The 21793-nt window shown below is 40.2% G+C and overlaps 1 protein-coding gene across 2 annotated transcripts in view; it reads right to left on the minus strand.

Moving 5' to 3' along the window:
- The window catches only part of SLC9A6 (solute carrier family 9, subfamily A (NHE6, cation proton antiporter 6), member 6), a 68396-nt gene that overhangs the window by 8849 nt on the left and 37754 nt on the right, over positions 1-21793 (minus strand). For both annotated transcript variants that reach the window (XM_006874712.1, XM_006874713.1), the window contains exons 11-13: positions 11062-11173; positions 9836-9989; positions 1052-1082 (exon numbers count right to left, since the gene is read on the minus strand). In XM_006874712.1, coding sequence (XP_006874774.1) covers positions 1052-1082; positions 9836-9989; positions 11062-11173 — 297 coding nt within the window. The remainder of the gene's footprint in view (positions 1-1051; positions 1083-9835; positions 9990-11061; positions 11174-21793) is intronic.

A 21793-nucleotide genomic window follows, 5' to 3' on the forward strand; every position in this document is an offset into this window, starting at 1 on the left:
GTACTCATCTCCCTGGCTCTCCCTGCCACTCACAGCACTTCCTGTTCTCCCCTGTGGTGACAAAGGTGACATAGCAGATGGAGACTTCAAGTGATCAAGCATTTGCCTCTTGAACTGGATTGGATACTAGTTCAATTCTTATTTTGACCCAGGGGTGGGTCTGGACACAATTTCAAACCTATGGAATTGATATTTGAAGGCTCTGGTCTTCAAAGAGGACAAGGCTTCACTTTATCATTTACATACTCATCACTCAACAGCTAATAAAATGGGCATTTAGAAAATCAACTGGAAGATTTTCTGTCACCACACCCTGAAGACAGACTGCCATGACATGCTTTCCATCTCCAATACTTAATTTCGGTGATTTCTCACACAAACCCTTATAAATATCGCCTAGGACAGAGTTGCGTTTTCAGTGGTGTACACACACACACACACAGAAATATTACATAGCTGATAGAAATTCCCAAAAAGGAGTGGTCAGTCTAAGGATCTGAGTTGCATAGCATTCACAGGAACAAGTGAGAAAATGACACACGGAAAACTCTAACGAGGATGAAGCCGAGAGTGAGGCGGGCTCTCCCCTTAGCAGGCAGGGAACATGGGCTAGAGATTCCAACGTTTCTAGGCAGTTCTCAAGGGCAGCTGCTGGTCATCCAATCTGTGAAAGGCACACAGGAAGAGCAGCTGGAGTGGGACTTACATCAGAGGCAAGCCTTCATGCGCAAACGGGAGTGGAAAAAGGTTCCCAGTGCCAGTGCAGCCACTGGAAAATCCAGGAGCACTTAGGAGACTGCTCTCATTCGTGGCCAAGGCCCAGGATGGTCACAGACCAGAACACCATCAGCCCTGACAGCTACACCCTGCCGCAAACTTAGTTTTGTCTCTATTCAAGCAGTGAGAAGAGTCAGGAATCATGTCAGTTAAAAGCTGATGCAAATAGGACAGGATCTAAATAACAGTGGTATGAAGTCTACAGTAGATTGTTCTCTCTCCAAAACACTGCACATTGGACAGAAATGCCAGAATAACACAAACACATATTTACCAAATGTTCTTGGTCTGAATCAACACCAACCCTAAAGGAGAAACACAAAAGGCAAATGAGATTTCAAAGCCAAATAAGGAATCTATTCACAGAAGTACATTTTCAGGCAACACAGAAGCTAGGAAATGCTTCATATTGACGTGCAGTTTTGGCTACGGTCATTTTCTTTAGTAACAGCTCAGATTCTAAGTCAAGCAGGGTCTAATAATGACTCACTTCCTGATAATCCCACTTACCAGTTTCAGAAAAATAACATTTCCTTCTCTGAATGCAAGCCCACTACTAGCAGAGTCAGGAAAAGCAATACTGTTACTAAGTGCAGCTGGGGCGCCATTCCAGGAACAAGGCTGGCACCATACAATTCCAGGAGGGACTTACAGAGTTCTGGAGCTCTCTGCTCTCATGGCAACATTCTGCTACGATAACTACAGAGAGGGTCCAATGACCGTTTTCTCCATAGTCTAAGGATAGATATTAGCCTCAGGTCTTGATAATTCTTTATCTGCTTAAAATTGCCAGGGAAAAGCTTCCTTATGAAGACATTTTCTTTGCCTTCTCACTATTCCCCCAGACATGAGCACTTACAACTCTGGTGATTCTTCCTCTAGACTTTCTCAGGTCTTTCCTCTTTTCTATGCCAACCACACAAGCTCAAGCCCTCATTCTGACTCCTGGTGTCTAAAGTCACTAGCTATAAGGTTTCCTAGCTTCCAGGCTCTCCCCTAGAGAGGGTCAAGTCCAAAGTCCTAAGTGTGGCACTCAGGACTCTATAAACTAGCAACCCCCATCCCAACTAACCTTTCCACCCTCAACTCCCATGATTCTCTCCTCCATACTTTCTAATAGCCAAACCCCACTCTCCCCAAATCGCTTCTCTTTGCTCATGCTGTTCTCTGTCTGAAATGCACTGTCCCCTGGTTGCTCTACTTGTTTTTCAAGTCCAAATTAACCACTCTGTGACTCCCTCACGCAGAAGAATTTATTCCTATGTACTTCTGCAGCACTTTCTAGATTCCTGTATTATAAGACGTAGCACAGGAGATTATAGTTATTTACCTGTCAGTCTCCCCAAATAGACTGGGAGCTCCTTGAGGGTAAAGGCCATGTCTCAATTCATCTCTGTATCCCCAGAGTCTAGCATAGTACCTGACACACAATAGGTGCTCAAATGTTTATCGATTTAAGTTAACTACTACAGACATCACAGAAAACATAGCAGTGTATGACGCTGCAGCAGTAGCGTCCCAGAATACGAGTAACACTGGAGGGAAGAAAATGATGCCAGACCTCATCTGGAAAGCAAGTGAATCATGGTCAAGTACGTGAAAATGGATTTCCATGACCAGATTCATAATTCAAAGAAAGGGTCCATTCTTCTTTGTTAAAATGACCAGAGGCTGCTTTGGTCACATTATACTGTTACCACATTTATGCATCTAAAGTGACATCTAGTGGTCTTAAAGATAGCACATGTGGAGTGCTCAGCTGAACTGAGGCTGAAGACAATTTAGTATACTAAACATTTATAGAGCGCCTATCATTTGCCAGACACTGTACTAGGCACAAGGCATAGACATGAATTAGACACAGCACCTGCCCATGAAGAGCTCAGACTAGTGGGGGACACAGACACAACTATAATATAATCCCTAAGAGTTTCCTAATCAGGGAGGGCTGGATTCACATTTGAATTTGTGTGTATTCCAGCTGTGTGAACGTAGCCAAGCTACACAGACCTATGAACCTTAATTTTATCACCTGTAAAATGAGAACAATGTCCACCACACAGAGTTGCTGCAAGGATTAAATGGGAAACAAAATGTATGTAAAGAGTTTAACAGAGTATTTGCTACATCATCACCACTGAGCTATTGTTAAAGCAAGGCCGTTCTTGTGTTGGTGCTGATTCAAAGCTTGATGGCTGAAGTGCTACAGCAGAAATGCCCAGGGCTAAGTAAACCGAAGAGTGGTCTGAGTAGAAAAGAATGGGCTCAAAAGAGGTGGCACTTCAGTTGAATCATCTACTGGGAAGAAAGGAGAATTCTAGGTAGAGGGAACAAAGGCTCAGATACAGAGCAGTGGGAAGTCTGGCTGATAAATGGCAGGTAGCCAAATATGACTGCCACAAAGTATGTGACCAGAGGCAGGAACAGCTGGTTGGCTCTTACTCACTGAGGACCCACTGTTCTCACAACAGCTAAGAATGATCCTTTACACTAGGAATTTGATCATGTCACTCCCTTGCTTTAAAAGTCACCAAGATTTCCAATTGTATTTTTCTTTAACTTTTATTGTGAACTGAGTGAAGGTTTTACAGAGCAGATTATCAGTTTTGCATTCAACAAATCATGTACTTTGCTTCATTACGATGACTACAGTTCCCTCCCATGTACCGGCAGTTCACAGTATCTACCTCTATTTATTTTAACTATTATATTCCCCTGTGTCATGGGCCACCTTCATCTTTCCTCAGCTAACCTCCCTCTTGTATATTGCCTGCCCTGGCACCCATGGTAACATGTGCCTACTCTCTACCCAGTGAATAGTTTTTCCTATCCCCTACCCCCATAACCATCATAGATGGCTTCTTTATCTCTTATAGACAGCATATTGAAGCATCCTGTTTTCTTATCCATTCTGATACCGTCTCTTGACTGGTGCTTTTAATCCATTTACACCAGTGTAATTATCAGTAAGTATTAATTGACTTCTGCCACTGCTGTGTTTGTTTGTGCTGCTGGTGTCTTTATTCCACACAATTTGCTATGCTGTGTTCCTTTACTTTGTGGGTCTTCTTTTCATTTCTGTTGTGTTAATGTTGACAAAATCTTTATTTCCCTCTTTTTTATTTTGATGTGCAGGTGTAGTGATTTTCTTTAAGGTTACCCTGTAATTTATTAATTTTTCCCCTGTTTAATATGTACACTATTCCCTCTTTTTGCTTTGTAGCTGGCTTCATTATACAAAATATCTCTGGTTCCCTATTTTCAATCTTGTAAATTTTACTTTAAATACTTCTGTGGGTTAATGAGCCAGACTGCAAAGCCATTTGAACTACAAGGTCGGCGGTTCAAGCTCACCAGCTGCTCCTTGGATACTCTATACAGGGTCACTATGGGTCGAAACCAACTCGACAGCACTTTACAACAACAACTTCTGGATTGAGTTCTAGGTGGTATTGTCATGTATGGTAATCTCAAGTTGTTGTCTACAATGTAGATTCTCAGTCCAAAGAACTCCCTTCAGCATTTTTAATAAAGGTGGTCTGGTTATTACAAATTCCTTTAATTTCTGTTTATCTAAAAATATCCTAATTTCACCATAATATTTGAAGGACAGCTTTGCTGGGTATATGATTCTTGGTTGGCAATTTATTCCTTTCATAATTTTGTAGATGTCATGCCATTGCCTCCTTGCCTGCATGGTTTCTGCTGATAAGTCAGACTTTAGTCATTGGTTCTCCTTTATAGGTAACATCATATTTCCCAACTTGCTCTCAGGATTCTTTCCTTGTCTTTGGTTTTGGAAAGTTTCACTGTGTCTTAGTGATTTTCTTTTGGGATCTATCCTGCTTGACGTTCATTCAGCTTCTTGTATGCTTGTGTTCTCATCTTTTATGATGTTAGGGAAGTTTTCTTCCAGCAACTCTTCAGCAATTTTCTCTGTGCACTTTATTATCTCTTCCTGTTCTGGAATTCTGATCACCCATAAGTTATTCCTCTTCATGGTATTCCACATAACTCTTAGGCTTTCTCTGGATTTTTTTCATTCTTTCTTCTGATTATTCTTCTAGCAAACTTACTACTGAAAGATTTATCTTCAATCTCACTAATTTGGGCTCCCGTTGCTTTAAATATGCTCCTTTGCCCTTTCAATGTATTGTCATTTCTGAAATCTTAGTATTAATCTTATGGATTTTTAACTGTAGGTTTTGTATTGCTTCAATATTTGCATTTATTTTGTCCGTTTGTTCTTACAATGCTTTCCTGAATTCTAAAGTTTTTTTTGTGTGTTCTCCTCTTGCTTTCTTCAATCTTTCTGTCAGTCCTTTAAAGGTTCCTAAATATCAGCCTTTTGAATTATTTTTCAGTTAATTCCACTACCTGTTCTTTCTCAGAGATGTTTTATGGATCTGCATCTTGATCATTTGTTTGAGTCATTCTCGTTTCTTCATGTGAGCTGAAATTGTCTATGGGGAATTGTGGTGTTGTTGTATTTCTATTTAACTGATGACTGTATGCTACTATGCTCCTAAGTTCTCAACACCTGTCTCCTGTGGGTGTAGTCAGTGAATGGGAGCACGTACACAACTTTCGTTCACTGTTCGTGCACCTCAGTTTAGGGTGGGTCTCAGTGTTGTTGGCTGCTGTCTGTTAATGATTGGATGGTATAGGAGCTGGTCTTGGCTCTTGCCCAGTGGATGGTGCTGCAGAGGATATGGCTGTGGCCAGGCTGTATGGGCACAATTGCTATCTCTTGTCGAATGAGAAAGAGAAGAAAATCCCTCAAACACTCATATACACACACAAGAAAACAAAACAGAATAAACAACAGGGAACAAACAATGAAAAGAGAAAATAATAAAGAAAAACAGGCAACAAACAGAAAAAAAAAGAATAACAAAAAAGAGAAAAGAGGAACAGGAAAATGAACCCATAGAGGACAAAAGGAAGAGAGAAAAGGAAGATTGAAAATTATTAACTAAAAAACAACAACAAGGGAAAGTAAAGATAAAAAGAAAAAGAGTTGAGAGTAGTAAAGAAAGATGTAAAGGAATAAAAAAAATTTTTATTAAAGAAGAAAAGAGGAAATGAGAACTAGAAGACAAGAAGGAAAAACAAAAGTGGAGACTGAAAGGATGAAATTCAAGAGAATGGAAAGAAATGAATAAACAACTAAACAATGAAAGAAATAAACCAAATAATCAGTGCAGTTGTTTGCCCCAGAGGGAAAACTCTGGGATGTTCCTGCCAGCCAAGGAGTTCAGTTGGATGAGGGGGAAAGTTACAGCAAAGTTCCTGGTCCTACACGGAGCTGCTACCAGCCTAGGTGTTACCTACATTCAGGGCACTCAATCCCTAAGTGGTTCGTGGAGGCCCCTGATGGAGCTGGTTTCAGTGTCAGTTAATACAACAGGGAAGTTGGAGGCGTGCTGGCTGGTTATGAAGGGTTCTACTTGACTACTGCTGCTCTGGTGGCTCTGTGGATTCTGCAGGTCCACACAGCCGAGCCTGCCTCAATCCAGGCACCAAAACAACCCAGCTGACCCCTGCCTCACACTCGTGTGGTTCACAACCACATGGCTCCAAATTCCCAGAGAGCAAAATGTGCATTGGGGGTGGATGATGGTGGGAGCTGGCACACCTCTGGTCACCAGGGAAGTGTGGGGAAAAGAAAGAATTGTACCTTTCCTGTCACCTGTGTGAATCTGTTCTGCCAGGCCACTTTCTGTCATCAAAGCTGCTCACAAAAGTGCAAGATGGTCATGCCACGTCTGGCCGGCTGTTCACCATTCAATCTCCCTCTCTCATCATCCCTGCTCAGCATCTCCTTCCAGCATGCACTCAATCAAATTCTCTAACCTTTCCTCTGAATTTCGGGGTCCAGGGTTTTCATCTGTGTGTGTTTCATTTGGTCTCTGGAATCTTTGTTGAAGAAGGACTCTGTAGTGCATCTGCCTAGTCCGTCGTCTTGCCAGAAGTCCTCTCCAATTGTATTTTAAAATCCAAATTCTTCACCATGTCCTACAAGACCCTATGGGGTCCACAGACAGCAATTCATGGACCAAATGTGAGGTACCGTCTGTTTTTGTAAATGAAGTTTTATTGGAACACAGATTCACTCATTGATGTATGTATAGTCTATGTTTGCTTCCCCACTAGAGCTGAGTAGGTGGAACAGAGATTACATGGCCCACAGAGTCTAAAATATTTATTACTGGCCCTTTACAAGAACTGTCTGTTGACCCCTGTCCATACAGGATCTTGCCTAACTTCAATTCCTACCTTCCCTCAGTCACAACACTGCAGGTACATGGGCTTATTCTTCTGTTCACTAAACATATCAATTTCCGTTTTCTTGTCCTTGCTTTTCCCTCTGTTTGGACTGCTCCTCTCCTTGATCCTACTTTAACTAAATGGCAACATCTTGTCATTCAGGTAAACTGAGCTTCAATGTAACCTCACAGAAGGACCTTTCCTGACCACTTCATGTAAAATAAACCTCCATCCTCAGTTGTTATCACAACACCTTATTTGACCATCATCACAGAATTTAATACCACTTCAACTTGTCATAGTCATCTATTTGTTTACTAATATATCATCTGTCTTCTCGCAGCAAAGTATGATTTTTTAAGACCTAGAACCTTTTATTGTTGCTATCACTCTACTTCTCTAGAGAAGGGTTTCCCAACCTTGACATGACTAACATTTGGGTCCAGATAATTCTTTGTTGAAGGTTGGGGGAGAGCATGTCCCATGCATTGAAAAATGCTTACCAGCATCTCTGGCCTCCAGTCACTACACACCAGGAGCAGCCTCCTCCTTCCTCAGTTGTGACAATCAAAAATGTCTCCAGACATTGTTAAATGTCCCCTCAGGGGCAAAATTGCCCAAGTTGAGAATCTTTGATTTAGGGCCCAAAACAGTACCTGACAGATGGTAGGTGTTCAATATGTATTGAATGTATGGATGGCAAGAACATTGGAAATGCTGTGTGAAGAGCTTTACACATACACTCTCTGAATCCTTACAACAACCCTAAGAGGTAGTACATACACTTTACAGAGGACGACACTGAGGCTCTAAACTGTTACATAACTTGTCAAGATCACAGAAGTAGGAACTCAAGGAGCAAGAACCCCAAAAGTTATGTCTGCATGAATTTTAAACTTTAAGGACTTATCAGCATCCTCAGAATTGTACCTGGTAAATTTGGAGGGAGGGAAGAGAAGCTTAAAATATAGCTTCTGCTCGCAAAGAGGCAAAACACACAAAGAAGAATTGATCTGAGACTGCAAGGTGATGGCTATGATGTGTCCACTGCTTGCTACTGGACACACAGCTGTCAGTGCCAGGGACGGGGGCTCAACTTGCTCTGAGTAGGCGGGGTATTTGGGGGGGGGCGTTTCTTTTGGAGGAGAGGGTAAATATGGGTATTTTTATTTGTACACACAGCGTTTAGGGAAACTGTTTCTGCTTTAACTGTGTGAGTATTGTTGTCCTTAAATGTAACTTTGTTCTCCTTGGTGGAATCAAGAGGAGTATTCTTTTACAAGCTTGTGAGAAAAGACAAGAGCTCAGGCCTTCCTAAAAGGTACCGTCACCATCATTTCATGATGCAACACAGCACCAAAGAAATGAAGTGAGATCAGAAGCTCCTCTATCCATCATTTAACTATCTATATGAGTTGAACAACTTAGCACACTTCTGAGACTCTCTTTCCCTCATGTAAAATGGAGTTACTGTGATTGAACAGCATGTAAAACATTGTACTTAGCACAACGCCTAACACATAGTAGGTGCTCAATAAATGTCAGGTCCTTTTTGAAGAAATAATTACAAATTGTTATAATTGGGTTATAAATACATTAATTTTATGTATTTTTCTATTGTATGCAATAATCACACAGAAATAATGAAACATGGATTTTAATATAAACAGAGATTAATATAATAATAATAACATTCAAAGTGTGATTTTGGGCTGGCTTATCTATAGAATGTTAAAAGAAAAGCAAGGGAATAATAAAAAAGAAAACAGAAAAGAATTAACAGAATCTAATAACCCTACAGATTCTGGAAGCTCAGTATGAAGTTTCAGCCAAGCACAGACCCAGGATCTACAAAGGCTTTAGCAATGTAGCTGCTGTATCCATGGAAACAAATGCAGAACTCTAGAGATACAAGGGAGTGTTCCAATTGAACACACTAACTAGGACACATCTACAACTAAGACTTTTCAATTTCAACCTTGTATGGTTCAGTGAGAAACAATGCTAAAACAGATTGAAACAACCATAATGATAACAAAGAATGATAATATCTAGTACTGATTATGAAAGAAACAACTGTGATCCAAACTGGTGACATGGATCAAAAGCCTTAAATATATGCATATCCTTTGACGAAGCAATTCTACTCCTAGGAAACATCCTAAAGAAATTATTAAACCAGTACATGATGAAATTCCCATTTAAGAATGTTTACTACAATGTTAATGGTAATAGCAAAATTCTAGAAACAATAAAAGTATAACAATGAGGATTTGGTCAAATAAATTATGATCCAGAGAGGCATTAAAATTATTATGTAAATACAGTTGCTAACATAAATGTCTGCACACTATATTATACTTAAAAATCAGATGACAAAAAAGGAATTTTAGCAATGTACCTCTTTGTTTAAAAAATCTGTATCACAGACCTTATAAAAGGTCTGGAAAGATACCCCTCGAGATGTTAACAATGATTTCTCTTTTGTGAATTTTTCGGGTTCGTTTTTTTTTGTGTGTGTGTGTGTGTGCATGCTTTCCTCCCTAAAATGAATGGTCTATACATAAAAAGAAAGTGTGGTAAAATGTATGTAGTAAAACATTTGCTATCTTAGCCATCTGAAGTCTATGAATCAGTGCCATTAATTTCATTAACCATATTGTGCAATCATCACCAGTATTCATTTTCAAAGTGAAACACAGAGTCATCAAATTCTAAACTGGTCTCAGGATTTAAAGAAAAAAACAAAGCTATAATTTACTATTAAAAGTCTCCGATTGCTACTTACCTTATATGCAAGCATGACAACATTGCAGTGGTTCCACCACCAAATACCCACACAGTAAAAAACACAATTAGAAGTGTGGTACTGAACATCATTTGCCGGGCATAAGTGGCAGTGTCTCTTATGGCCAAGGCAAAGGCCATTGCCCCACGAAGCCCTACGAGGGAACAGAAGAGGTGCTTCTTCTATTAACACATTACCAACAGGAGCCCCATAAATTCAGAGAAATGTAGTATATTCTAAAATCTTACTAGCATGTGAGCTAATATGCAATATAGATCAACATATATAAATATAGAAAGGACCTCTGGTAGCGTAGTGGTTATGAATCAGGCTGCAAACCTTAAGGTCAGCAGTTTGAAACTACCAGCTGTTCCACGGGAGAAAGATGAGGCTTTCTGTTCCTGTAAAGATTTGCAGCCTTGGGAACCCCATACAGGGTTGCTTTGAGTCAGAACCAACTCCAAGGCACATAACCACCACCATATAAATATAGAAAAATAAAGAAATTGAATTGATATTTGATATTGATAAGTATATAATTTACATACTGTAAATGCATTCATTTTTAGTGTACAGTTGCATGAATTTGGTCAAACTGCACAGATGTGCATCACTATCACAATCGAGATATACAATAGTTTCATTACTCCCACAAATTCCTTTGTGCTACGTCTTCTTAGTTCAGTCCCTACCCTGCCAAATCCCTGGCAATTACTGATCGACTCTCTGTTGTTATGGTCTGCTATATATACGGAATCATAACAATTGAAACTGTTTCTTTCACTCAGCACAAAGCCTTAGAAATCTGTCCATGTGGGTATGTGTAGCATCTGTTTGTTTCATTTTAGTGCTGAGTAGTATTCCATTGTAAGTACTAATCGGTTTGTTTATCCATTCACCCAATAAAACACACACAGATTATTTCCAGTTTTTGACAACTAGAGCTGCTATAAACATTCACAGTCAAGTTTCTGTGTTAACATGAATTAACCTTTATATTCACACTTCAGGCAACCTATTTCTGAACCAGGGTTTTAGAACCAGAACATCAAAAAAAAAAAGAAAATCCCCAAAAGGGATTGGAATACTACAAAAATTATTTTCTACTTGATGTTGTTTAAAAGGATCTTACATCAGCAGTCTATCATTTTCGTTTGGAATTATACTAGCAAATGCACTGTGAATGGCTTCTTGGAGAAGACAAGAAAGGGAAAGATGTAACTTACCAGCAAACATCATCATGTGTTGAAAATTGGATCCAATCTTACTTCTTCTACCCAAATTAAGTAAGAGGGACAATGGGTAAATATTGGCAGCTCTTCCCAAGAAAATAGCAATCTAAAATTATTGACAGGTTAAGGATCATTTCCTTGCATATTAGTATTATTTAGATTACACATTCAAGATGGTAGATTATATTAGGCTACTCAGTTTCAAACCAGTATTTTTATTCCCCTATTTAGCAGCACTTTGCAGTCTGTCCATTAGTCCACAGTGCCATACTAGGACTGCAAGGTTGGTGGCTGAAGCTCACTAGCTGCTCCTTGGAAACCCTACACAGGGTCACTATGGGTCAGAATCAACTCAATGGCACTGCACAACTAACAACATTTACCAGCACTGTCTAACAGAGATTTCTGCAATGAGAGAATGACTGAAGAACTGAAATTTTATTTAAATACAAATTCAAATAATCTTATATGGCTAGCTGCTACCAGATCGAATCGTGCAGCTCTACCATACAGAAAACATATTAGATGATTAGAAAAGTATGAAATTTGTATTTAAATGTCTATGTTTAAAATTTACATAATAGTTTAATTCGTGTCAATTGCCAGTGTTAGCAAAATGAAGAGCAGCACTAGCTAAACTTCCCTTGACTTCCTCAGAACAAAGAAAGGGACGCTCAAAGACCTCCTACCACGGAAATTTCCACTAGCCCCAATAGATCCCACTAAAGTCAGTGATGATGAAACTGAAGAATTCTGCCAACTTTTTCAGTCTGAAATTGATCAAACATGGTATCAAGATGTATTGATAATAACTGGTGATTGGAATGCAAAGGTTGGGAACAAAGAGGAAGGATCGGTAGTTGGAAAAAAAGGGCCTTGGGGATAGCAACGATGCTGAAGATCGCATTAATAGAATTTTGCAAAACCAAGGACTTCTTCATTGAAAATACAGTTATCAAATAAACAGATATCAAACTGACATCATCTGTAGAAAGAAATGGTAGATAAGCTTCATATCATCAGGCAAAACAAGGCCAGGGGCAGACTGTGGAAGAGACCAGCAACTGCTCATATGCAAGTTCAGGCTGAAGCTGAAGAAAATGAAAAGTCCACGAGAGCCAAAATAAGACCTTGAACATATATCCGACTTGATTTTACAGGTCACCTCAAGTACAGATTTGATGCATTAGACACTAATGACTGAATACCAGAAGAGCTGTGGGATGACATCAAGAACATCATACAGAAAGAAAGCAAAAGGTCATTAAGAAGACTAGAAAGAAAGAAATAAAAGAAAGAAAAAAAAAAAGAATGTCAAAAGAGACTCTGAAACTTGCTTTCCAGCATACAAATGCTAAAGCAAATGGGAGAAATGAGGAGGTAAAAGAGCTGAGCAGAAAAATTTAAAGGGCATACTCAGTGTTTCTCAAGGTGAAAGAACTAAGGAAAAACTTCAAATAAGACTAGCAATACTGAAAAACTAGCAATACTGAAGGATTCTTTGAGCAAAATAGTGAATAATGAAAAAAAGCATCAAAAGAAGGTGAAAGGAATAAACAGAATCACTGTACGAAAAAGAAATGGTCAGTGTTCAACCATTTCAAGAGCCAATGGTACTGAAGGAAGAAGTCTAAGCTGGACTGAAGGCATTGGCAAAGGCTCCTGGAATTGATGAAACACAAATTGAAATAATTCAATAAACTCATACAGCACAGGAGAAGCCCACTCATCTATGCCAAGAAATCTGAAAGATAGCTACCTGGCCAACTGACTGGAAGAGATCCATATTTGTGCCCATTTTAAAGAGAGGTGACCCAATGTAAAGCAGAAATAATTGGACAGTATCATTAATATTCCACACAACTAAAATATTGTTAAAGATAATAAAAACAGCTGCAACAGTATATTGACAGGGAACTTCCAGTGATTCAAGCCAGAATCTGACGAGGACATGGAATGAGGGATAGCATTGCTGATGTCATCTGCTGACAGCAGAGAATACCTGAAAGATATTTACCTGTGCTTTACTGACTATGAAAAGGCTTTCAATTTTGTGAACCATGACATGCTATGGACAATATTACAGAGAATGAGTATTCCAAAACACTAAATCATGCTCATGAGGAAACGTAGACCAAGAAGCAGTTGTTTGAACAGAACAAGGAGACACTGAGTGGTTTAAAATCAGGAAAGGTGTGTGCCAGGGTTGTATTTTCACCATACTTATTAAATTTGTATGCTGAGCACAAAATATGAGAAACTGGATTATGTGAAGAATAACGTAACATCAGGATTGGAGAAAGACTTTTTAACAACCTGTGATATGCAGATGATACAACCTTGCTTGCTGAAAACAAAGAGGACTTAAAATACTTACTGATAAAGAACCAAGACCACAGCCTTCGGTATGAGCTTCACACCTCAATAAATAGAAAACAAATATCCTCACCACTGGAATAATAAATAACATCAAGATACATGGAGAAAAGATTGAAGTTGTGGAAGACTTCATTTTGCTTAGATCCACCATCAACACTCATGGAAGCAGCAGTCAAGAAATCAAACAACGTATGGTATTAAGCAAATCTGCTGCACAAGACCTCTTTAAAGTGTTCAAGAGCAAAGATGTCAGTTTGAAGATTAAAGAGGGGATTTTCAATGGTCTCATATGCATGTGAAAGTTGGACAATGAATAAGGAAGACTGTAGAAGAATTGATGCATTTCAGTTATGGTGTTGGAGGAGAATATTTAAGTACCATGGACTTCCAGAAGAACAAACTGATCTGTGTTGGAAGAAGTACAGCCAGAAAGCTCCTTAGATGTCAAGATGGCCAGACTTAGCTCTCATACTACAGACACGTTAGCAGGATGGATCAGTCCCTGGGGAAGGGACATCATGCTTGGTAAAGTGGAGAGTCAGCAAAAAAAAGAGGGAGACCCCCAACGAGGTAGACTGGCACAGCGGTAGCAGCAGTGGACTCAAGTATAGCAACAATTGTGAGGATGGCACAGGACCAGGCAGTGTTTCATTCTGTTGTCACTACTATGGATTGGACGGATTCAATGGCACCTAACAACAACCACCAGCGTGTCCCATTGAGTTTCTACTTTCACCTGCTGCAAAGGAGAGGCTAAAGTGCATACCCACTGTAATGGCTTTCCTCCGGTTAGAACAGATTATCAAGCTGTTTACAGAGGCTCCTGCTTTACAATCCCTATTATTAATTCAGGGGTCACAATACCACCTCAAATCCATTTTCTGAAAGGAGAAAAAATGAAAAGCTAAGATTGAAAACAAGTTTTCTATATTTTTACAACAACAACAAAAGAAAACAGAAGCTAAGATTGCACCATTGGTAACTATATAGTCGATGGTTCAAACCCCCCAGCCACTCCTTGCAAACTATACATAGGGTCACTATGAATGAGAACTGACTCAACAGCACTTAACAACAACACACACATACACAAATACATCCCCTCAATGTCCGGGAAATGGTGCTGACCTAAGTACCTAGAAATGAGCGGCGTCTGTAACACTTGGGGCTAGAGGAAGTATACATGAACACTATGCTAGTGATACAAGTCTTTTCCCACAGGCATTGATTGACAGGCTACCAATTGTGATACTACAATGCATGCATACTGGAATTGATCAAGCCAGGTTTCTCACTGTTAGAGTGGGACTTTACCAATCAGCAAGAGGAGAAGGCTAAAATGATCTATGTGGTAATGGAACAGAACTAGAGATGTAAGTATGAATCCTGGTTAGCTTAGTATCACTACAGATAGTTACAGAGAGGAATATTCATAGATTTGTGTACATACACAGGTTAGTATACGCACATATGCTTCTCAGCTGAAAGAGCCCACAAGCACACCCGCAGCTCCTTGAAGAAATGGCTAAGACGGTATATAAGATGAGCCTGAACCATCTTCAGTACCACAAAGTAAGGAAGTACTAAACGACAGCAGCAAAACAACTCAAAGCAAAAACCATCATGATGGGGGTATGTCAAAGGGGCACAAGAACCCACTAAAAGAGCTCCCAATGACCGTGGCTAGAACAATTTGAGCAAAAAGATAAAGTATTATGGAATTATAGCCCAAAGCATAAAGTATTTCTGAGGTCATACTGACATAAACACATAACTGAATAACAGGTGAGAAAAGAAGATAAATCTCCCAAGCAGAAAAAGTAGAAATAATTTATGTAGCTACTCTGCCCTCGAGGGGGTGGGTTATAGATAGTCATGTCCTTCTAAAGAGCACATACAGAATGAGCATAAGAAAAGGTTTTCATTCTTTGATGGTTACCAGTGGTAGAAGGGGGGGAGGGAGGAGAGGAATTCACTGTCTAGAGGGTAGACACATGCTAGCCTGGGTGATGAAGAGGGCAATACACAAGAAAAGGGAGGGTGGCAGAAGAAGAGTGAAGATACATACAGACACAGGGAGGTAGGTATGCATACATAGGTTAAGGGGATAGAGGTAAATAGTGATATATCCAAGAACCTTGAAACAATTATGTTCTATGCATAGATATATGGATTGAGACCTAGGCTGAATGAGTAAGGGAGGACCCTGGGACCATCAAGGGAAAAGATTGGAGTGCGGGACCCTACCCAGAGAAGCAGTGACACCAGAGATGGAGGCAGAGACGATGACGTGGAGATGGAGAGGATGGGGGCGGGTTTGAGGAGTGTGCCCTTCGGTTGTTTAAATAGTTGTATATTCCTGAGTGCTTCGGTGCTCAGTGTACATCCAAAAAAAAAAAAAAGAGGGTATGGAAGCAAATGCTATTGAATGATGATGCATTGAGGGGATTGTAATCACTGCAATGAAACGGATGTTTTCCCATTTAAACTATCACCCAATTCATAATAAAAAACTTTTTAAAAAGTTACCAGTATTAGTTCATTAATTTTGATTAATAACTGATTTTAACAGGGAAAACTGGGCGTGGGGCATTTGGGCACTCACACCTTTTCTGCAAATATATATATATATATATATATATATATATATATATATATATAAATAAATAGAGGCGATTTCCTTAAAAAGTAAGATAACGAAACATGTAAGCAGCAACTGCTAGTTTTCCCTACCATCTATTCTTCCTTTCTTCTTAACCCTACCCTCCAACTTTTATAGGATAAAAACTGCAACCTCCTTTGCAGATAGGTGTAATCAGTGCATGCTAAGGAGATGTGCTGTGTCCATCTTCCAGATCATGCTTGAAGAACAAGGAGCTTCAGTCCCTGCTGACACCACTACGCACTTTTACATGTGAAAGAAGGAAACCTCTATTTGTCTAGGTTTTTGTCACATGACACCGAGCCTACAGTCTAACAGCCAGAAAGAGAACAATTCTCTCCTGTTAAAAGAGTCCATTTTCATGTTCGGATTTTTAAGTGAATAACATCAATTTCTAAAAGATGAAGAAACCTACAGAGAATATTTAGCCTTGTTTCTGGAGTAAGTATATATAGTATTACAAGTTCAATAAGCCATCTGACTGCTCAAAAATCTCCCCAAGACTAGCAGGATGTGAAGCTCTTGATTTCACTGTATTGTTCCAGTTAGGTTTCTTCTTGTATTAGTAGGGCTTTATGTCTTTTGCCTGAAGTTCATGTCCAGAATAAGACTCTGCAGAACGGTATTTCAGAAATACCTCATTTTCTAACAAAGATCCTATTTAGTGTGTTAATTGTTTAAATATTTCTGCTAATCCTTTTGGCAGAATATTCATTCTGGGGTGGTCTTTTAATAGACCTTTTGAAAATCACGAATACAAACTTTCCTCTCTCAGGCTATAATCACTCCTTGTTCAACCCTCCTACTCTGATCATTTTTCTGTCGTTCTGCACCCTCCAGTCCAATGGTCCCTCTACTCTTCCATCAACCATTTCTTTTGTTTCTCTTCTCACCAGCATTTTAATAATATTCTTCCTAATGTCCTAAATTCACTAGCCCCTCTGTTTTCTTTGCATCCATTTGGCCAAACCCCAACCCTGTATGGACCCAACTATCGCTTTTCTCCATGCTTACAGCCAAACAAATTCTGGACAAAGTCATGCAAAAGGGCAGACTGATTCCACTGCTGTTAATACCTAGTCCTCAAACTTAAACAGATCCCTCATACTGCCATTTCAAATACCTTCTTTATACAGCCTAAGAGACGACTACACACATGGACCTCACCAGGTGATATACATAGAAATCAAAGTGACTACATCTGCAGAAAGAGACGATAGAAAAGCTCCATATCATCAGTCAAAACAAGGCCAGGGGCAAACTGTGGAATAATCAATTACTCGTATGCAAATTCAAACTGAAGCTGAAGAGAATGAAAACAAGACCACAATAGCCAAAATATGACCTTGAATGTATATATCCCACCTGAATTGAGAGATCATCTGAAGAACAGATTTGATACATTAAACACGAAAGACCGAAGACCAGAAGAGTTGTGGGATGACATCAAGAACATCAGACATGAAGAAAGCAAAACGTCATTATGAAGATAAGAAAGAAGAAAAAGGTCAAAATGGATGTCAGAAGAGACACTGAAACTTGCTCTCCAGCATAGAGATGCTAAAGCAAATGGAAGAAATGAGGAGGTCCAAGAGCTGAACAGAAAATTTCAAAGATCAGCTCGAGAAGATAAAGCCAAATATTATAACAAAATGTGCAAAGATCTGGAATCAGAAAACCAAAAAGGAAGAACATGCTCAGCATTTCTCAAGCTGGGGAAACTGAAGAAAAAATTCAAACCTTGACTTTCGTTACTGAAAGATTCTCTGGGCAAATTATTGAATGATGCAGAAAGTATCAAGAGAAGATAAAGGAATACACAGAGTCACTATACCAAAAAAGTTAATATTCAACTGTTTCAAGAGGTAGCATATGATCAAGAGCCAATGATACCGGAGGAGGAAGTCCAAGGTGCATTGAAGGAATTGGCAAAGAACAAGGCACCAGGAATTGATGGAATAAAAATTGAAATCTTTCAAGAAAGTGAGTCAGCACAGGAGGCACTCACTCATCTCTGCCAAGAAATTTGGAAGACAACTATCTGGCCAACTGATGGAAAGAGATCTGTATTTGTGCCCATTCCAAAGAGAGGTGACCCAACGGAATGTGGAAATCATCAGACAATCTCTTTGAAATCCCATGTGAGTAAAGTTTTACTAAAGGTAATACAGAAAAGGCTGCAAGCATACATTGACAGAGAACTTCCAGAGGTTCAAGCCGGATTCAGAAGAGGCCGTGAAACGAGGGATATCATTGCTGATGTCCAATGGATCTTGGCTGAAAGCAGAGAATATCAGAAAGATGTTTACCTGTGCTTTATTGACTACACAAAGGGTTTCTATTGTGTGGATCATGACAAGCTATGGACACCATTGTGAAGTATGAGTATTCCAGAACACTTATTTGTGCTCATGAGGAATCTGTACCTGGATAAAGAGGTAGCTGTTCGAACAGAACATGGGAACACTAAATGGTTTAAAATTAAGAAAGGTGTGCAACAAGGTTGTATTCTTTCACCATACTTATTCAACCTGTTGTTGTTGTTGTTTTGTGCCGTGGAGTCAGTTCCAACTCAAAGCAACCTTGTACAGGTTTCTGAGGCTATAATCTTTATGGGAGCACAAAGCCTCATCTTTCTCCTGCGGAACATCTGGTAGTTTCAAACTGCTGACCTTAAGGTTCGCAGCCCGATTCGTAACCACTATGCTACCAGAGCTCCTTATTCAACCTGTATGCTGAGAAAAGAATGTTAGAAGCTGGGTTTTATGAAGAAAAACGTGGCATCAGGATTGGAGGAAGACTCATTAACAACCTGTGATATGCAGATGTACAACCTTGCTTGCTGAAAGTGAAGAGGACTTAAAACATTTACTGATGAAGATCAACGAGCACAGACTTCGATATGGATTACATCTCAATGTCAAGAAAACAAAAATCCTCACCACTGGACCAATAAACAACATTCTTATCAACAGAGAAAAGACTGAAGTTGTTAAAGACTTCATTCTTCTTGGATCAACTATCAACACTCACGGAAGCAGCAGTCAAGAAATCAAACGACGTATTGCATTAGGCAAATCTGCTGCACAAAATATTTTTTAAGTGTTGAAGAGCAAAGATGTCAGCTTGAGGACTAAGATGCGCCTGACCTAAGCCATGGTATTTTCAATAACCTCATATACATGCGAAAGCTGGACAGTGAATAAGGAAGACCAGAGAAGAATTGATGTTTTTGAGTTATAGTGTTGGAGGAAAATACTGAAAGTGCCCATAGAACCAACAGATCTGTATTGGAAGAAGTGCAGCCAGAGTGCTCCTTAGAGGCCAAGATGGCCAAACTTCGTCTCTCATATTTTGGACATATTGTCAGGAGGGACCAAGCGCTGGAGAAGGATATCATGTTTGGTAGGGTGGAGGGTCAGAGAAACAGAGGAAAACCTCCAATGAGATGGACTGGCCAAGTGAAAGCATCAATGGACTCAAGCGTGGCAACAGTAGAGAGGTTGGCCCAGGATCAGGCAGTGTTTCGTTTTGCTGTGCATAAGGTCACTATGGGTCAGTACCGACTCGATGGCACCTAACAACAACATACTGCTCAGCAAGCCTATTGTGTTTCTTGGGTCAACTCACTCTTCCTCTCTCTACAATTCACAAAACTTCTCTTTTTGTTGTTAGCTGCTGACAAGTTGGTTCTGACCCATAGCTACCTATGTACAACTGAACGAAATACTGCCCAGTCCTGTGCCATCCTCACAATTGCTGCCACACTTGAGCCTATTGTTGCGGCTGTCACTGTGCCAATCTGTTTTGTTGGGGAAATCCTTTTTTTCTTTTTGGCTGACTTCACCCAGCAGGATGTCCTTTTCTAGTCTCCTCAAAACTTGTATCACCTATGGAAGAAGCCAGCCTTCAAAATGATCCCAATGACCCCTACACCTCCTAGTTAGTATTCACACCCTTGTAGTTCCTTCCCACATTGGACCAGATTGGTCTGTGACCAACAGAATACTATGGAAGCAATGATGGCATGTCACTTTCAAGTTGTTGTTAAGTGCTGTTGTGTCGGTTCCGATTCACAGTGACCCTGTGTAGGGTTTCCAAGGAGCAGCTGGTGATTGTGAACCACCAACCTTGTGGTTTAAACTGACCTTGCAGTCCAGTGCTTTATGCCACAGTGCCACACCAGGGCTCCGTCACTTCTAAGAGGAGGTTATGAACATCACTACAGTGTGCATCTTGGTGTGTTCGCTCACTCGCTTGTTGTGCACTGTTGATGTCTCGCTCTCTCCACTCGCTCTGGAGAAGCCAAGTCATAAACTTCCCTATGGGGAGGACCACAGGGAGAGCAACTGAAGCCTCCTGCCAACAGCCATGGGAGTGAGCTTAGAATAGGTCCTCTAGTCCCAGTCAAGTCTTCAGAAACTGTAGGGCCAGCTAACAGTGTGAGTGCAGCCTTATGAGAAATTCTGGATCAAGAACCACCCAGCTAAACTGCTCCTGGATTCCTGACCCTCAGAAACCTGAGATAATAAACCTGGGCTGTTTTCAGTAGCTGCTTTAGAGTAGTAAGTTACACCGTCGGTAACTGATACACATCTATTCCTTATCACCTCTCATCAGGTGATTTCACTTCCGACCTCACAGATGAAAACAGAAGCCATCAGACAGGAACTCTGTCTCACAAATGTGCCTTCATCTGGACAGCCGAGCCTGCACCTTCATGCCGAAGGCCAATCCCTCTCCCTGAGCTTTGGAATCCGTCTCCTCCTGCTTCTTCACCACGCTTGCACTACTCATTGCTCTTCCCTAGACCCACTTTTTCCCTTTCAGCTGTTTTTCTGTTTTTTAGTCTCAATTGGCTCATAGGAGTAGGGAATAGGGGAGGAGAAAGAGAGAAGACATGACAGAGAAGAGAAAAGAGTCAACATAGAGAAGAGAAAAGAGCAGCCTCATTCAACCTCGCATCATCTTTCAACTGCTTTAGGGTACTTTGTTACACAACAGACAACTGATACGCAACTGCTCCACAGCCCCCTGTGGCACAGATTACTAGCTTTTCCACTTTCTCATTCTCTTCAGTGATAAAGGACAACCAGTTTTCTCTTTGGGGACTGGCAGGATGGTAGGAAACTTTTCTGTCATTTCAATCTGTCAACATTATTTGTGCAATACACAAAAATACCATGCTAGTATTATGAAAATAAGGGAGGGGGAAGGTTGAAATCCTTGTTTGTTTTAATCCCAGGAAAACTGTTACATATTTATTTAATTGTTTTCTTATCAACCACACCACCTCTTAAGAACACATGACAATTTCAACTTTAAAACAGTTTTCTAACAGGCCTCCTGCAGAGCCTTTGCAGTGTATAGGACCTTAGGTGGAATCCTGAGCTCCATTCAGAACCTTCTGAGGTGGGGCATTCCCACTTGAAAAGACAAGAAGACCAGCCTGGAATAGCTGAAGGAACAGAAGATACTTCTTGAAAGAAAGACCAGCAGGAAAAATCCAAAATAAAAATGGCAATCTGACTGGATACTACAAGAACAAGCAAGTTGTTTGCTGGGGAGCCATCAAGGCAAGCAATCAAATACCTTCAGGACAAACCCCACTCCAAGACTGAAACTCAAAGGGAACACATGAGCATGCCTGTGAGCTTGCTGGCGACCACACTGGTCGTCTGATGA

Source organism: Chrysochloris asiatica, unplaced genomic scaffold, assembly GCF_000296735.1.
Source record: "Chrysochloris asiatica unplaced genomic scaffold, ChrAsi1.0 scaffold00295, whole genome shotgun sequence".
Taxonomy (NCBI): domain Eukaryota; kingdom Metazoa; phylum Chordata; class Mammalia; order Afrosoricida; family Chrysochloridae; genus Chrysochloris; species Chrysochloris asiatica.